Source organism: Triturus cristatus, chromosome 3_1 (genome assembly GCF_964204655.1).
Source record: "Triturus cristatus chromosome 3_1, aTriCri1.1, whole genome shotgun sequence".
NCBI classification, from domain to species: domain Eukaryota; kingdom Metazoa; phylum Chordata; class Amphibia; order Caudata; family Salamandridae; genus Triturus; species Triturus cristatus.
Genome location: NC_140583.1, coordinates 468,691,217 through 468,708,215, shown reverse-complemented (window position 1 = coordinate 468,708,215; position 16,999 = coordinate 468,691,217). Strand labels below are relative to the sequence as shown.

The 16,999-nt window shown below is 41.4% G+C and overlaps 1 protein-coding gene across 2 annotated transcripts in view; it reads right to left on the bottom strand.

Moving 5' to 3' along the window:
* Positions 1–16,999, bottom strand: part of ADAMTSL3 (ADAMTS like 3) — a 2,432,792-nt gene that overhangs the window by 1,323,127 nt on the left and 1,092,666 nt on the right. For both annotated transcript variants that reach the window (XM_085644288.1, XM_085644289.1), the window contains exon 4: positions 3,185–3,312. In XM_085644288.1, the coding sequence (XP_085500414.1) occupies positions 3,185–3,312 (128 nt within the window). The remainder of the gene's footprint in view (positions 1–3,184; positions 3,313–16,999) is intronic.

Sequence of the window (16,999 nt, the reverse complement as noted above, 5' to 3'; positions counted from 1 at the left end):
CCAGACATACTACCACACGCAGGATGGATAGCAGAGATAGTGTTAAAGACGCTGGCACACTGCCAAATTGAGTCTTTTTTCCCAGCTCATTGCTTTTCGGTTTCGCGTGTGTTTCCTTACATATATAACGCCCCGTTTGACCTCTGTCAAACACTGTATTTTACCGTGATGTGAGACGAGAAGGGAGCACACAACCACCGCTGCTCTGGGTAAGCGCACACACGGCCTCTGGCCTCTGCCCCGTTTTGTCTGTTTTTCAGCTTTTTTATTGCTTTCCTACTATTTTGAGCGGTTTTAACTTAAACTTGCCTTTGCTCTTACTAAATGCTTCACCATGCCCCATTTAAGCATGCGTCCGCTCTGTTTCCACTACTTGCGATAAGGGTCTTCATACCTCATTTGTGTTTATAAAGCAGCCGTCAATATTCCGATGACTATCATTTTGGGTGCTTCTTTGTCTGCTTAGTTTTATCTGATATTTTGACTATATTGTAATGACTTACAGTTCACCACCGCACAGGCTATGGGCCCCTTTTCTATGTTGTGATGATTAGGGAATGTGTCTGTATTAGGCCAGGAGCTCACATCATTCCTTACACATTATTCCCTATTTACCGGCTCGGCAGTTAGTCCTGATTTATCTCTTGCGCTTCCGTATTTCATGTTTAAATCACATCATATTTCAACCACGCATTAGAATAGCGATTCCTACTTCAAGTTTATATACTTGTAGACTCACGGGGGATATGCTTCCTCCCAACATAGGTTAATTGACTGGGTCTTTATCAAGGAGGCCCACGCTGTTTGCAGAGTCACTGATTGATACATTTGGATTCATTTGTTCTTTTTCTTGGTCCACTTGAAACCAGATTTTTACAGCAATAAAGATTCACCCATCACTTTATTTGGTATGTACTGATTCTCTTACTGTGCTATTTTCGAACTAGTATATATATGTTTGTTTATAGGCTAATATACCGCTGATTCCTGTCAGTCTCCTCGATCCATTAGACCCCGCAACTCCATCCCTGTTTACCCCCTAGCCCCTTCCCTTGCACTTGATCAGAATCTTAAACCTGTGATGCATTTAGTTAGAAATGACCATTAATCATATGCACAATTCGGACTGCCCATCTTTTGTAAGTGAACAGTTGCCTGCTTGATTGTCCCTGCCCTTAATTCCACCACTACTTTATAATCTCTTTAAACATTTTCTCCACAATCCTGGTACAAGTTTGGATAGTAGCGTATAGGAAAATAGCTACCACTCAAAGCAACATTTCTCTAACATAAGCAAGGGTCCATTGAACAAATCCCTATTAATGATATTCCAATGTACATATATGTGTATAGACGCAACGGTGATTGTGATTGTTTCTAGTCTCATAGGGTTTTTTAATTTACTTTGCTTTGTGGATGTCTTATATGTTTAAATGGTATGTGCTCTGTGTGTCTTTCTATAAGGAACTGTTCATGTTTCACTCATCGATGGTTATGTGTTGTTTTTAAATAATATCATGTGTTCCATGTGGATATTTTTATAATGTCGCTAGTGTCGTGTTCTGTGCATTAGTCAAAAATAGTTTGGAGAATTGTCTCTTTGTACAGATGTTTGTATAGATGTGTATTTACATTATTTATGTTACACCTCTTTCAGCCCTGACGAAGTTCAATGTTTTGAACGAAACACGTTGGCTGAAGCTTTCACAATTTGATGGATTTTTGAAATAAAGAACGACTTTCTCATAAAGTAACTGACCAGTCTTGATTATTGATACATACGTATCTGGGAGTGCACCGCTCTATTGTTCACAAAGTACTTGTATCTGCCCAGCAGTGTGCATCCCTCAACGGCGCGTGCAGGAGCTGATTGTGCACACCAACTCTCATTACATGAGAGTGAACTACTAAGGGAACAAAGCTAAGATGTGCAGCCACTGGAGTCTGCCGTTGGTTCTTTGTGTTTGCGGTTTCATGGTTAGTACTTGGTTCTTTCATGGGTGGCGCTAATAGCTGCAATAGGCTAGTGCACACTGCCTCCTGACGAGAGCCCTAGCACTTAATTTCTCACAAATTAACCACTGGCATGGTGGTAGAAAAAAGCTCAGCAAGATTAGTGGAAACACTTTGGTAAGAGGATTAATAGTTCAGGGTTGCTGCATGTAGGTGGGGGAGTTGCAGGTGAATTGGCAGTAGCAGCAGCCGACAGCAGCTTCCACTGTAAAGGGGATGACTTACAGCACAAGGGCATATTTAAGGCTACACAAAGTGGGAGCTGTGTAGCTTACTCTTACCTCAGGCTGAAGCAAAATACTAGGACTCTGGGTGCTGGGCATGATCAAGGTATGGATGAGCGCCGACGAGATTGCCTTTGAGGTGCCTTTGGCATGCCAGCAATGCAGCCACACTGTGGCTACTATTTATGTTCCCCAGAGGAGGCAGAGGTGTAAAAAAAGGCAGGTGGGTGGGGGGGAATGCACCGGAGCCTGTCCACCAATAGGGTAGACGGCCAGTCTGACACAGAAAAACAGGCTAATTGAAAGCAAACTGAGAAATAAAAGAGAAACAATTTAAAAAAAAAAAGTCTTCTTCTTTTCTGGCATTGCAAGTATGCTGGTGTCATTTGCAATTTGAGATGGAATATTTCCCAGTTACCATCTATTAAAATAAGAAGATTATTCATTAAACTTGTGTATTTCTGCATCAGAATGAACATGATATTTCCTCCATCATGGACTAATTCTTAAAGTCAAATTATTTTTTTAAAGCTGACTTTATCTAAGTAGTAGTGGCCTATACTTTTTCTCATATGGGAAAACGATTGCCTAAACCGGCAGCATAACCATATATGGATGGCACGCTATATAATAGTCTATGAAAGAAGTTTGACTGATCTATTCCTGTCAATTTGTAAAATGTATCAATGAATGAAACTGTAAAGAGTCACCCAGTTTAAAGGAAAAAACACAATTCTATTAACCCACCCCATACTGCAGTGCTAACAATCACCAATAATAGGCTTTCCGTAATGTTCTTTGTTTGATGAGGTCAGCTTAGGCTTTAAGATCTATTGTGACATCATTCACCCGATGGCCTCTTTAACTCATGATTTATGAAACATTGTATTCTGGCACATCCTGTAAAGCATGGGGAGACATGAAAGAACTATTTGTAGCTTTCTGACCTTCCGTTTAAACATCTTCGTAGAGAATAGGAAGCTCCGCCTCCACATGTTCGCGAGCAGTCACTCCAGGTGCCCCAGGCATCCCATCCGCTGTCTTTATCTTCATCAGAACGTGCTGTTCTGGATGACTAATCGAAGAAAAAGAGACAGGGCCAATGTTAATGCCTAGCATACAGCAAGGTGATGAGAATGTTAATTAAATTTGAAAACACAACAGATAAATATGTTTAATATTCGTGCTTATGATTGAGTTATGTCCAAAGTCCTGCAAAGTAGTTTCAAATGACATTAGAAGTCTCTTGCATTAGATGATGTGTGTTTCCAGGTATGGGACTCCGGGCCTGAACTAGATATACCGCCCGCCGTAATACAAGTGCCATAGAGTTTAATACACTTGTATCAGGTTTGTGACTGAGTAACCCGTCCGCCAAATTCTAAATCAGCCCCTATGTCTGTTTGCCACTTCCATCTTTATCACACATTTACCTCTCTGCCTGGTTCCTTAATTAATCCATTGATATAGGATGACTGTTAGTGCTGTGTATCAGGTAAATGTTATCTGTTAATTTGTATATGCATCTTCCAAACCTACAATTTAAACCACATTGTGTTTATAAAATAATAAAGTTCTGCGACAATAATTATTATTCATAATTACAGTTTTTAACAGGTTGCAGTCGTTTCGAACTATTTCCAAAGTGCTTGTTAGAGATCAGAAGAGAAAGCTCAGTCAATTAGCTAAAGCCTCATCCAGCTGCAATCTTTGAAAGGGGTCGACTTTTATTTTGTGGCTCCCTCAGTATGTCTATTACCATCGATTCTCAGTGGAAGGAGTTTTTCAAAAAGTCAAAAAATAACACAGCAATAATAATGATAATTAGTGTGTCTCTAGATATAAGGATATCAAGTTTCAAATTTCATTTTGACTGTTCAATTTCTATTTTGTTGTTTTATAAAATCAGTGTAGAAAGCTGTTGAAAAATTGTGGAAAAAGACCTTGAGCACACACAACCGCAAACTGAGTAACATTAAAGAATAAAATGAAGTCTGATGTTCAACTTTCTGTAGGATGCAAATAGCAAAATGAATAGCATGGGACTTTAAAAAAGTAGATCCAGAAAGCACATGTTATTGTTACTCAGTGATCTGTGACACCAGCAGTTATAGCCCAGTGGCCTTGCTGCTCATAACATTGTGTACACCCTAATGCTGCTATACTCAGGTGGTTGATTAAATACTTATTATTTTTATTCTTTTCATGTAGTTAACCCTTGGCGTAGTTCGCGAAGTAGCGCTACGCGTAGCTGTGCAAAGTGCACTTCGCACTACGCAAGCTACGTGTAGCACTTCGCTAACTGCGTAGTACCCTGTTTGCAGTGTGCAAGATGCCGTTTTCAATGATTGCACAGTGCGGACAAGCATCCAGCACTCTGCAATCATTGAAAACGGCATCTTGCACAGTGCGAGCTGTAGTTTTCTGCCGCTCGAGTAGATTTTTTCTTGAGCGGCAGCTTTCTCAACGCGGACTGGTAGTTTCTCATCGCGAGCGGTCGCGAGCATACGCGACCACTCGCAATGAGAAAACTGACCTCCCCGCGTTGAGAATCTCGCCGGGTGGTTTATTTTCCACGCTCGCAATCGGAAACTTGATGTTGCTGATCGCGAACGAGGAAAAAGTCTAGCGGGGAGTCATTTTGCTTGCTCGCGGTTGCCAACTTGACGTTGAGGAACGCGAGCAAGCAAAAAATGACCGCTGCACTACGCGTGTTTGCACTGTGCTACGTGCAATTCGCGTAGTGCGAAGTAGCACAAACTTCACAAACTACGCGAGCATAGCGTAGTGCTTTGCCCAGGCTTAGTTATTATTTTTCAGGGTTAAATGCTGAGATCAATTTTTGAGGCAAAAACATCAAATACAAATATTGTGGAATATAAATAGCTTTTTTTAACCTTGTGTAATATTTATCTCTGGCTGTGACTGACAGTGTGAGCAGTATGTACATTTGCCAGAAACATTTTGTCCAGGATGTGCCAGTGAGGGGCTCCCTGCTGAGGTGGGAATAAAGCCTGTTGGTGGAGCAATTGAATCAAGATGTGAAAAGGGGGAGGCACGCGGCGCGACGACGCAAGATGGCCGCCACGTAAGGAGCTCCGCTCGGTCGAGCCGGCTCGACGATTCAGGGACCTTCATTTCTTCGTGCTACTCAGCGGTTTCGGCGCATTTCGATTTCGGAAGGGGCAGAGTGCACCATGGCAAGTTTTTAGACCGAAATATGGTCTTTTCATCATTTTAAAGGCCGATTTCTGCCCCCCTCAGATAACGGCCGCCATTTTGTTTTTTCTTTATTTCAATGCAGCGTTTTTTTCCCCTTATTTTTGCATTTGACTTTCTTTATGGAGTGGTGATGCCTTTTGCTCCATCTTGCCGATGATTTAATGCCATGGGGAAGGTTTTCTTCTTTCTCCATCAAAAAGAGGGGGGGGGGGGACCAAGGAGCCGGTTAATGGTCCAGTGTCCATGCTCCCAAAGGTTATATTACCACAACAAAGGTGTCCAACCTTTGTTGTGGTAATATTTCTTCTTTCTCCTTCGACTTTTACTGATGTCTTTATGCCTCATTCAGCGCGCTGTATTTCCCAGCATCAAGTTCTCATATTGAGGTGGCCAGAAGAGTGTCATGTACAGTCCTCATGCAATGTCCCCAGTATACTCTGATGATAAGATCTGACCTCCCGTCATTTTGCCACTCTGGTATCACTGGGGCTGCGGGCTTTTTTTTTTTCCCGCTTTCACTGTTATCTCACCTTTCTTTTGACGCCTGCTTCGACCACTTGATAATCAAACGCTCTTCATTGCTGTGTTGTGTTTAAGTATCACCTTTTTACCTCACGGAGTGCCGGTTTTTGCGCCACATCACCCCCCAACCCTGTTCCACGTGCATCACAAATGTTCCTCTTGCTGCCTTCATTTGCTTTCATTCGCAATTCACCTGCCATACTATTTTCAACATGGACTCCATACACTCAAATAAACCTCATGGAAGCTCCTCTGGTGGTCGGAAGGACACTAATGTATCTTCTGTCAAACGCACCAAAAAAGATCCACCTTCTCCAACTAAATCACCGCTACCTCTCACGCTCGAGGACATCATGGAAGAGCTACGTCTTATTCGTCCTTTCATGACGGACACTGTTGCTACACTTCAGCGGTGGGATGACAAATGGTCTAGCCTGGACACACGTTTGTCTGATATAGAGCAAAGGATCAGTGATGCTCAAGATGTCGTGGCTAGAGTGGACACACTAACCAAGGAAGTCAACCAGCTTCAAAGGGTTACTGAGGATTTAGAAAATCGTAATAGGCGCAACAACCTTCGTATTTATGGCATTCCGGAGGGTTCTGAAGGGTCCGATATGATTCAATTTCTGAAGACCCAAGTTCTCCAAATTGTCGGCCTTCTGAAATCTTCGGACTTCAGTATACAGCGCGCACATCGCCTGGGGCCAAAAACCACATCCCCTGCATCTAAACCTAGAGGTATCATTGCATATTTCCTTCTATACTCAGAGCTTATGACGATTCTCCAAGCTGCTAAGCAACATAAGCAGATGATTTGGTCTGGGCATAAAGTTTTTTTTACTCAAGATGTTTCTAAACCTACTGCGTCTCGTCGGAAGGAATTTTTGGATCTCAGACCTGCATTGCTAGCCATGAATGCACGTTAATGTTTAACTCATCCTTGTTCTTTCAAAGGGACCTATAAAGAAAGAACATTTAGCTTTGAAGATCCTTACAACAAAATGGTCGCACACTGCTGACCTACCTGCGTGTTACCCCAAAGAACTGTGGTCCCTGTAGTTAGCGTCGGCGGATACACCTATGCTCGTGTCGTGAGTGCAAGTGTGAATAGCGTTAGCCATCCCTGGACACGTGTTTCGAGGTAGTTGCCTCTCGTCAGCAGGGAGTAGGAAAGAGTGTAGGGTTGCAATGTAAGCTGCTAAAATCATTATCAGGTCTGGTACCTCTCGTAGCAACGCAGGTGCGTAACCTGAGTCCGTCGACTCCCCGGCTCAGAGAGCCACTAAATAGTTACAACAAAATGGTCGCACACTGCTGACCTACCTGCGTGTTACCCCAAAGAACTGTGGTCCCTGTAGTTAGCAGAGTGCGGCCAATCGGACTTTTGTTTACATTCAGGCTCCCTTGAGCCGGTGGGGCTGACGAGCCCATGGCTACGCACCTGCGCGCCTTGAGCGGTACTTTACCTGAGAATATTTTTTGGCAGCCTACGCAGCAACCCTACACACATACCTACTCCCTGCTGACGAGAGGCAACTACCTCGAAACACGTGTCCAGGGATGGCTAACGCAACACTTATTTTCATTTTAAACTTTTGGCATAGGCGTACCCGCCGACGCTACTTCATGGACCACAATTCTTTGGGGTAACACGCTGGTAGGACTAGCAGAGTGCGGCCAATCGGACTTTTGTTTACATTCAGGCTCCCTTGAGCCGGTGGGGCTGACGAGCCCATGGCTACGCACCTGCGCGCCTTGAGCGGTACTTTACCTGAGAATATTTTTTGGCAGCCTACGCAGCAACCCTACACACATACCTACTCCCTGCTGACGAGAGGCAACTACCTCGAAACACGTGTCCAGGGATGGCTAACGCAACACTTATTTTCATTTTAAACTTTTGGCATAGGCGTACCCGCCGACGCTACTTCATCGACCAGAATTCTTTGGAGTAACACGCTGGTAGGACTAGCAGAGTGCGGCCAATCGGACTTTTGTTTACATTCAGGCTCCCTTGAGCCGGTGGGGCTGACGAGCCCATGGCTACGCACCTGCGCGCCTTGAGCGGTACTTTACCTGAGAATATTTTTTGGCAGCCTACGCAGCAACCCTACACACATACCTACTCCCTGCTGACGAGAGGCAACTACCTCGAAACACGTGTCCAGGGATGGCTAACGCAACACTTATTTTCATTTTAAACTTTTGGCATAGGCGTACCCGCCGATGCTACTTCATGGACCACAATTCTTTGGGGTAACACGCTGGTAGGACTAGCAGAGTGCGGCCAATCGGACTTTAGCTTTGAAGATCCTGCAGACCTACGGAAATTCATCCATACTCATAAAGGAGAACTTATGGAACTGAGCAAACCCTAATGTCATATTAATGTTCTATTATTGTGTCCTGTTATTATTCTACTCTAATATGTAGAGCATTGCTCTCTTCCTTTTTACGCTCATCCCCTTTTATGTTTCGCAGGTCTCCCCCATGTGGTGGTGTTGTCAAAAGGTTACCTTTCATATCGTTTTGGTGTTCATTTTGTGCATCCCATCCCGCTGCTGTTTCCTTTCTCTCAATGTTTGGTAAATTCCCTTCACTTGTTCCATTCGGTTGCCTTTAGTCTCAGATTATCCTTTTCATCGGTTTTGTTTGGTGTGATATATGGTGACCCTTTCCCTCTGGTGTCTCTTCTTGTGCGGCTGCCTTGCTTTTTGTCGCCCCCCTCCCACATTAATGTTCTTCGATTTACTGTTCTTCGTGGCTAAAGCCCCTTGGCTTTCTGCCATCCTCTTCTTGTTGTTTTTTTCTGGGGGAAGCTGTTCCCCCTTACCCTCCTCCTCACTATTTTCCCTCATCTTTCCTTTTTTTTTCCTTTCTCTCTCCTTCTTTCCTATCCTATTTTCCCTTCCTTTTTATCCCTTTCACCTTTCTTTTTTTGGCAACCTTTACACTATCTATTTCCATCTATATTCTCCTTTTTCCCATTTCTGCTTATGATATTCTATTGTTTTTCTCCGTCTCCACTTCTGTGGTGGTCAAATGCTCTAGCCACCTTGTATCAGGTTCTCCCTCTATATTCATCTTTATTCAACTTCCTTTTACTTTTTCTCTCTCTTCTCCCATTCTGCTTTGAATTCTTTACTTCCTTTTGCTTAATCCTATTTTTCTTCCAGAGATGACTGGTTTGCGTGTCATTTCTTGGAATGTCAAAGGTATTCGACACCCAGTTAAAAAGCAACGTGTTTTATCTCACTTAGCGAGACTGAAATGTCATGTAGCATGTAGCAATGTTACAGGAAACTCACCTTAATTCACAGGATCTGTCATCACTACGTAAGCAATGGGTTGGAGAGGCATTCTGTTCTCCGTCAGTGAACAACAAAAATGGTGTTATCATTTTGTTTCATAAATCGTTGACTGTTCAGTTTCACAATGAGTTTCATGATAGCTGTGGTAGATGGTTGTTTTTAGATGTTACTATTAATAATACAACATTTTCCTTCTGCAATGTTTATGGTCCTAATGGTGTAGATTTAACTTTCTGGAACGACTTCTCCTTGCTCCTTTCTTCTCATGCGACTGATGATTTAATTGTGGGAGGTGATTGCAACCAACTTATGGATCCCTTTCTAGATCGCAAATCACTCACTAAATATGTCCCCAATAAGATGCAGAAGTCCTTTCTTAAGGCCATCTCTTCTAGAGGTCTCATTGATTCATGGAGACTTTCCCACCCTGACACTTTAGAATATTCTTTTTTTCTCCTGTGCACTCATCACACTCCCGCATCAACTATATTTTCCTTACCCAGCATACTCTCCAATTTATGACTAACTCAGAAATAGGTTCAATTCTTATATCCGATCACGCCCCTGTAATACTAGACTTGGATTATCCCACTCCTACTCCCACCTCTCGGCACTGGCGTTTTAATAACTCTCTCCTTCTCAACACACAATTCACTGATCAATTTACGCTTTTTACAGAGGAATTTTTCAAACACAACCTTCATTCTACCTCCCATTTTCATTTTATTTGGGATGCTTTCAAGGCTGCTGCCTGAGGATTTATTATTGACTTTGTATCCCATAAGAGGAGAACAGCCCTCTCACAGTCCTCCCAAATTCTTAAACAGATCAAAGACCTTGAGCATCTTTACTTCAGCAAGAACTCTTCAGACATACTCTCCTCTCTCATTAAGGTGAAAATGCAATATAACAAACATTCTTGGGACTCTGCATGTAATAATCTTCTTAAATTTCATGCCAAAATGTATGGGGGACGCAATAAAGCGGGCAAATCTCTTGCCAATTACCTCAAAATTAAAAAGCAAAAATCCAAAATAATCTCCATCATTGATCCGCAAGGAAATCATCAATTTACTGATGATAAAATACTTGATTGTTTTGTTCAATATTATTCTTCCCTTTATACTCCGGAATCTGTTCCCTCTCCCGCACAACTCGACTCTTTCTTTCAATCAATTCCTAAATCTTCTGATTGCTTTATTGACCTCTCTTCTCTAGATGTTCCTATTTCAGATGAGGAGATTCTTAATGGTATCACTCTTTTACCTAAAGACAAGGCACCTGGCCCAGATGGCTTTACAGTTCGCTTCTATCTTTACTTTAAGGATATTCTAATTCCACATTTACTTTCTTTGATTAATTACTTTCTCACCCAGGGAGAATCCAAAGGCTCTTTTACAGAGGCAATGCTATGTCTAATTCCCCAAAAAGATAAAGATCCCTCCCTTTGTAAAAATTATCAACCTATTTCCTTAATTAATACTGACTGTAAAATTTTTGCAAAAATGTTGCCATCTCGCATTAATAAGGTCATCCCTAACCTTGTTAATATTTATCAATCTGGGTTTGTCAAAGGTAGGTCCATTACTGATAACTCAAGGACCCTCCTCAACATCATTCACCTTGCCTCAAAGGTAAACTTCCCAATTGCCGCCATTACTTTAGATGCCAAGAAAGCATTTGACAGAGTTAGTTGGGATTTCATGTTTGGTGCGCTGAGATGGCATGGCTTCAGCCCTTCCATTATCCAATATATTAAATTATTATACTTTGCTCCCTCCACCTCTATCTGGGTTAATGGCTCTCAATCTCAATATTTTCCCTTACATAGAGGTACCAGACAAGGTTGTCCTCTCTCCCCTCTTCTTTTTATTTTTGCATTAGAACCCTTCTTAGAAAAAATTTGACGCTCGCCAACATATACTGGCTTTATATTCCAGAACACTGATATTAAGTTTACTGCTTATGCGGACGATATTTTACTCTACATCTCTAATCCATCCACATCTTTACCTCTTCTCTTTGTTACAAGAATATTCACTGGTTTCTGGCTATAAACTTAATATAGACAAATCTGAGGTTTTACCCCTTAACAAATTCTGCCTTCCTCACATGTTTCATGGTTCTGGGTTTGAATGGAATTCCGGCAATATTAAATGTCTAGGTATTCTCTATGCTAATTCTATTAGAGAAACTATCAATCTTAGTCAGAAAGAAATACTCAAAAAGCTCTCCTCTCTCGTTGATAGTTGGTCCCCCCTTTTCCTTTCCTGGTGGGGGAGGCTTGCTACCATTAAGATGATGCTTCTCCCCTTTGTTAATTTTTATCTCTCCATGCTTCCAATCTCCCTTCCTCTCTACTTTTTTAAAACAATATATCGCGTATTTACAATGTTCTTATGGAATAATCGCAAAGCCAGGATCTCTCTCTCTCGTCTTCAACAACCCAAAGATCTGGGTGGTGTTAACTTTCCCAACTTCACTCGATTCCATTCTGCTTTTACTTTAAAACAAATTTGGCCTTTTCTATCGGCTTCGTCCGACCCTCCCCAAACAGCCTGGAGCTCAATTGAACTTTCGCAACTTTTGCCCTTCTCATTTCTTACAGCCACTCGCCTCTCTCAACCTCCGCAGCGCTTTCTCTCTTCTATCTTTAAACATTCCAAAGCACTCACTCTCTCACTGTTTCGTTCTTCCCTCTCACAGTCAGAGTTTCACTCTTTAACTCCAATATGGTATAATAAATCTTTAAAGATTAACCACAGAGCGCTCTTTTGGAAAGAGTGGATTGACAAAGGAATCATCTCTTACGATTATCTACTTTGTAACAATTCCTTGAGACACTTTTCGGATCTTCATGCCTCTTTCAACCTCTCTAACACACATTCTTCCCAGTATCCCCTGCTTAAAAATTCCTTAGCCTCCATTATCTCTCATAACGCTTCCTTGCCTGCCACAGACGCAGTCCTCCCCCCTCTACCAGACTTTTCTATCCCCCTCAAAGCTTCTGCAATTTATAAATTACTCTCCCATCCCCTCACTGACAGACCCAAATCTAAACTTGAACTCTCATGGGAAAAAGATCTAGCTCAACAATTTCCCCTTCAGGTTTGGAATTCTTTATGGTCCAAGTTACACACTGCTTCCCGCTCCGCCAGCACCACACAGACCCTATACTTTTTTTATAACAGACTTTTTTATACCCCCCATGATTTACATAATTTTAAGTTCATTGACTCCAAAAAATGCTGGTCTTGCTCTCATGCTGATAGTGATTTTTTCCATATGTTCTTTCACTGCCCATTGGTTAAGTCTCTGTGGTCTCGCATTTGGTCAAAATTCAACGAAATATTAGCTACTGACCACTCCTTTGAGATTGTTCATATCTTTTTGTGCGGTGCTTCTCCTATATGGAATGTTCAATGTAATGTACGCAAATTTATAGATTTATATGTAGCCATATCCTTACAGACAATCACATCCAATTGGAAAGATACTTCAAAGATTTCATACAATGCCTGGTGGAACCTACTATGTCATCATCATAGACTTGATCGTGCTTTTGCTACCACAGTACCTCTTTTGATCAAAAAAGATTTGTTATGGTTGCCTTTAACTAATTTTCTCTCTAGAAATGTTCCATGATTCACTTTGTTTTTTATACAATTATTAAGTTTCCGCTAATTATATGATATATCCTCTTTATTTTGTTTGCCTTTCACCCCTTCTTTTCCCCCCTCTTCTCCTTATCTTCCTCCTTTTCCTCCCTCCCCACTAAATATATATACCCTTAAAAGCTTTTTCCCTAAGTATTTTCCCTATATTCTTTCTGGCATTCTTTATATTTTGCAAGTATTCATTTTTCATGCCTTATCTTAATGCCTGTTGATTTTCCATTTGTAATGATGTTCTACTTGGTTTATCATTTTCAATAAAGCTTTTTAAACTTAAAAAGATGTGAAAAGGTTCTGTCATGTCCCAGGTACTACATTTTGTGTGCCACCACCAATGCAAAATGTACATCATATAGAAATATAGATGGGTAACAGTGAATTACGGGAATGTTTTTCACCAAGGGTTTTCTGTGTGACATCAAATAGGCAATGAAAGCGAGTTCAAGTTGTCTATGATGGTACTCAGATCTCTGAGGCGATTTGTCTATGATGGTACTAGGAACTCAGTTTTTTCTCATAAATAACGTTATGCTATGTATATCTCCCAGAGTCATCTGCCCCTGCTTTCAGCTGTTACACTGAGACAGAGGCGTAATGGAGGCGTCATGCATAATCAGGGTTCTCCTGCCTGACTCAAATGTGAAAATTCCTCACCTGCGATCCCTAACCAATGCCCACCACCCTCCCTTCCTTCTTTCTGCCTCCTGCAGCTTGTCAAAGCAGAGAAGCAGCGCTGCACTCAGAGAGGTCTATTAGCCTGGCCTGGAGGGCTTTTATGACATAGCAAAAGTGGTAATGAGTTTTGTTATCAACTGTTGCAACATTGTAGCAGTGAGATGCCACATTTAGGACTTAGTGTAAATGGTGGAGGCTTCTTATAGGAGGCATAAATAACAAAATTGTAAGCATCACAGAAATTTTGTCTGATGGACAACCAAATATGCATGAAGAAACTCATCCAAACAAGCCAATTGTGGTAAGCAAGCAAATACCACGAAGAAGACGTTCTTCTTACATTGGTACATAGGGTAAGTTCATTTAAATACAACTTCAGCCATGGCAAGGAGCAGCGCACCTTCAGACGTTCGATCGTAACTGAAGCATTTGACTGAACCCCCAAACATGCACACTCCAAGCACAGGACAAAATAGAACAAAGAATAAAGACAATTCCATCAAATACAAACCCACTACACCAATGACTTAAGAGCACTGACCTAACCTCCCTCACTGTAGGTTGTGTGCAGTGTTGACATGACCTCTTGCCAACAGCTGAAGCAGTATGTAATCAGACCTAAAAAGAATATTCCATTAGTCACTGTAAAGTGAATACATGCAGTGTCCATTCGGTAACACGCTTGACGAATGATTGAGTTTACTGGATGAAGTGAAACGTTATAGGTGATTCTTAGACGATTAGGAACTCAGATAAACCAGACATGTTCAGATGGAAATCTACAGGGATGTACATCTCAGTCATTTCTGGATTAAAAAGTCAATTAGAAACCGTTTTGAAGAGAAACACTTGGAAATGGTAGAAAATACACGTGCTAGGTCTGAATTAACAAGGCTTGGCTGTACTTATCCATCTGCACTTTTATAATGTGTTTTATTTCACATCCTTTGAGAGCTGTTCACCAATTAACGCTTTAGCATTTCTTAAAATACTCAGACGCCCACAGTATTCCAAGTACTAAAGAGTGCATGAATGCCAAGGTGTAGGAAAAAAGCAATTTTGCTTCTATGTGACAAGAAAAGGATGGATGCCAAGAATATTAAGCATACCAGCATCAGTGCCATTGCAAAGGAAAGCGAGTGGTATGATCACTAGTGGGCCTCCTGCCTACAGGTGCCTAGTTGATTAATAGGTCACAGGCTAGAGAGTGAGCTAGTAATGTGCATATATGCACTGTAGCAAAGCACATACTGAACCACATGATACTGTGAGCAATGGAGTAGCAAGGGTGCCCTGGGCCTTTATATGAGCAAGGGATATAGGAGCTCCATTCACATGGTTGGTAGTAAAAGACAGCCATAATTGAGGTTCAGTGAACCCCTCACAATCATGGGCCCAGTGTGACTGCTCTTGTTGAACACATGATAACAACACACCTGAATAAGCACAATGCACAACAGGACAGCATTGAGAAGGATTCATTCTCTCTACTGTAGGCCAAATCAAGTTTAAGACTTTGCCATTGGTGCACAATACAGTGCATCACCTGACACCAGAATATTTGAAAAACAGTTTGAAGATCTATAACCCTGCAAGAGTCCTCATTCCATGATAAATTATCGCTGGTGCCTCCAAAAACTCCAAGAACCCAGTCAGGAAAATATGTCTGTACTAGGAATTCCTTAGCTTTGGAACTCCCAGTTGAGAAGATGCGGGGTAATTATGCTCACTGTTCCCTTAGGAATTCTCTAAGCCTAATCTCTTTTAATGAGTGTACCATTTAGAACACACACAAGGCATATATGTCCTGTTTAGGGTTTGTATGGCACTATATACTTATCCATGATGATGATGCCATACAAACTTATGCTTTGATAATGTATGTCTGTTAGAAGATGGTATCATAGTATGATTTTGTAAATCATCAGGAAAGACAAAACGTGGGAAAACAGCATCTCACATGAAATAGCTTATGTAGGCAATGTACAAAAGTTAAATGTATGTATTACTTTAAGTACTAAAAGTACTCACTTTAACCACCCACTTGTTAAACCAATAATGTACATTAAATTGTGTTGTTTTGAAAAGCTAGCCCCTCTACCTGTTGTACTGGTACTCTGCAAGTCTCAAGCATGTGCAATTGCAACTTCTGCTGTGACTCCCCAAATCCTGGGACACAGAGTAGAAGTTCTTTGCCCGACATCATCTATGCATCACTTTTTCCCAAATGTGATCCCAGCCATTGTTGGGCAGAACGATTTGTAAAGCATTATACGTTCATTATGCCACTTCAGAGCGCTAGGGGACTGATTTGAGTAATTACACTTTTAGAGTAAGTTTACTACTTTTTAAGTATTCACAAAATCCAAGGGTACATTTACTTCAAAAGTGTAACTTATAAGTCTCCACCAAATGGAAGGACATGGTGGCTATTCACAAACTGCTGGAACTCTTAACAATGCTAACTTACACGTTTGATTTATTTACACATGAAATAACCCAACCTTTGGAGCAAATTTACAACTTTTGACTATTCACAAAATCTTAGTAAAAAGTTACCCCAAAGCGTAAGAGTAAATTAAATGTGCAAATTACCGCAAAGCGTTAAGTTACATTTGTGAATAGCCCTGTCAGTTTGTGAATAGCCTCCATGCCCTTCAATTTGAAAGAAACATGTAAGTTAAACTTTCTGAGAAAATTTACTCTCAGATTTTGTAAATATACTTACTCAAAAATGGAAATGACTTAAACGTGTAAGTTAACTTTGTTAATCATGCACTAGGTGTCAAATACAAAGAGACAAGAGACTGTGAAAATTTTAATCAGAGGGAGTTAGAGTCCACCGAAATGCACAGCTCAGTTTTTTCAATCATTCCTGAGTTGGGGTTTGGAATTTATTTGAATGTCAGTGTGAAAAGTCTGGTTTTCAGGAGTATTTAGACTGAAGGTAACAAGATTCCTCCCTCAGTGGAGGGATAAGGTTATTTCATAGTTTCATGGCATGGACCCTACGGATCTTCCTTGATTTTTGACAGTTGTTCTCTTTGTGGCAAGGTTCTCCGAGCACAGTCCAAACCAGTGCTGTCCTCTCTGGCCCAGCGTCCCTACATTAGGTAGAGATAGCATTGTGCAAATGAGACCCAGTCTATTCAGGTTCTAGTAAAACTCCTCCTAATACTCTAAATGCAGACGAGGTCTATTCATCCAAACTATGAGTCACCCAGGAAGGCAGAGCACACCTCAGCCCCTCCTTGTGACTGTCTTCTAGAGTGAAAGCACATCCCTTGCGCCTGCCACTCCAAAACCAGCCAGTGATTACACAAACAGGCAGAGGCACATAGAATGGTTGAACAAG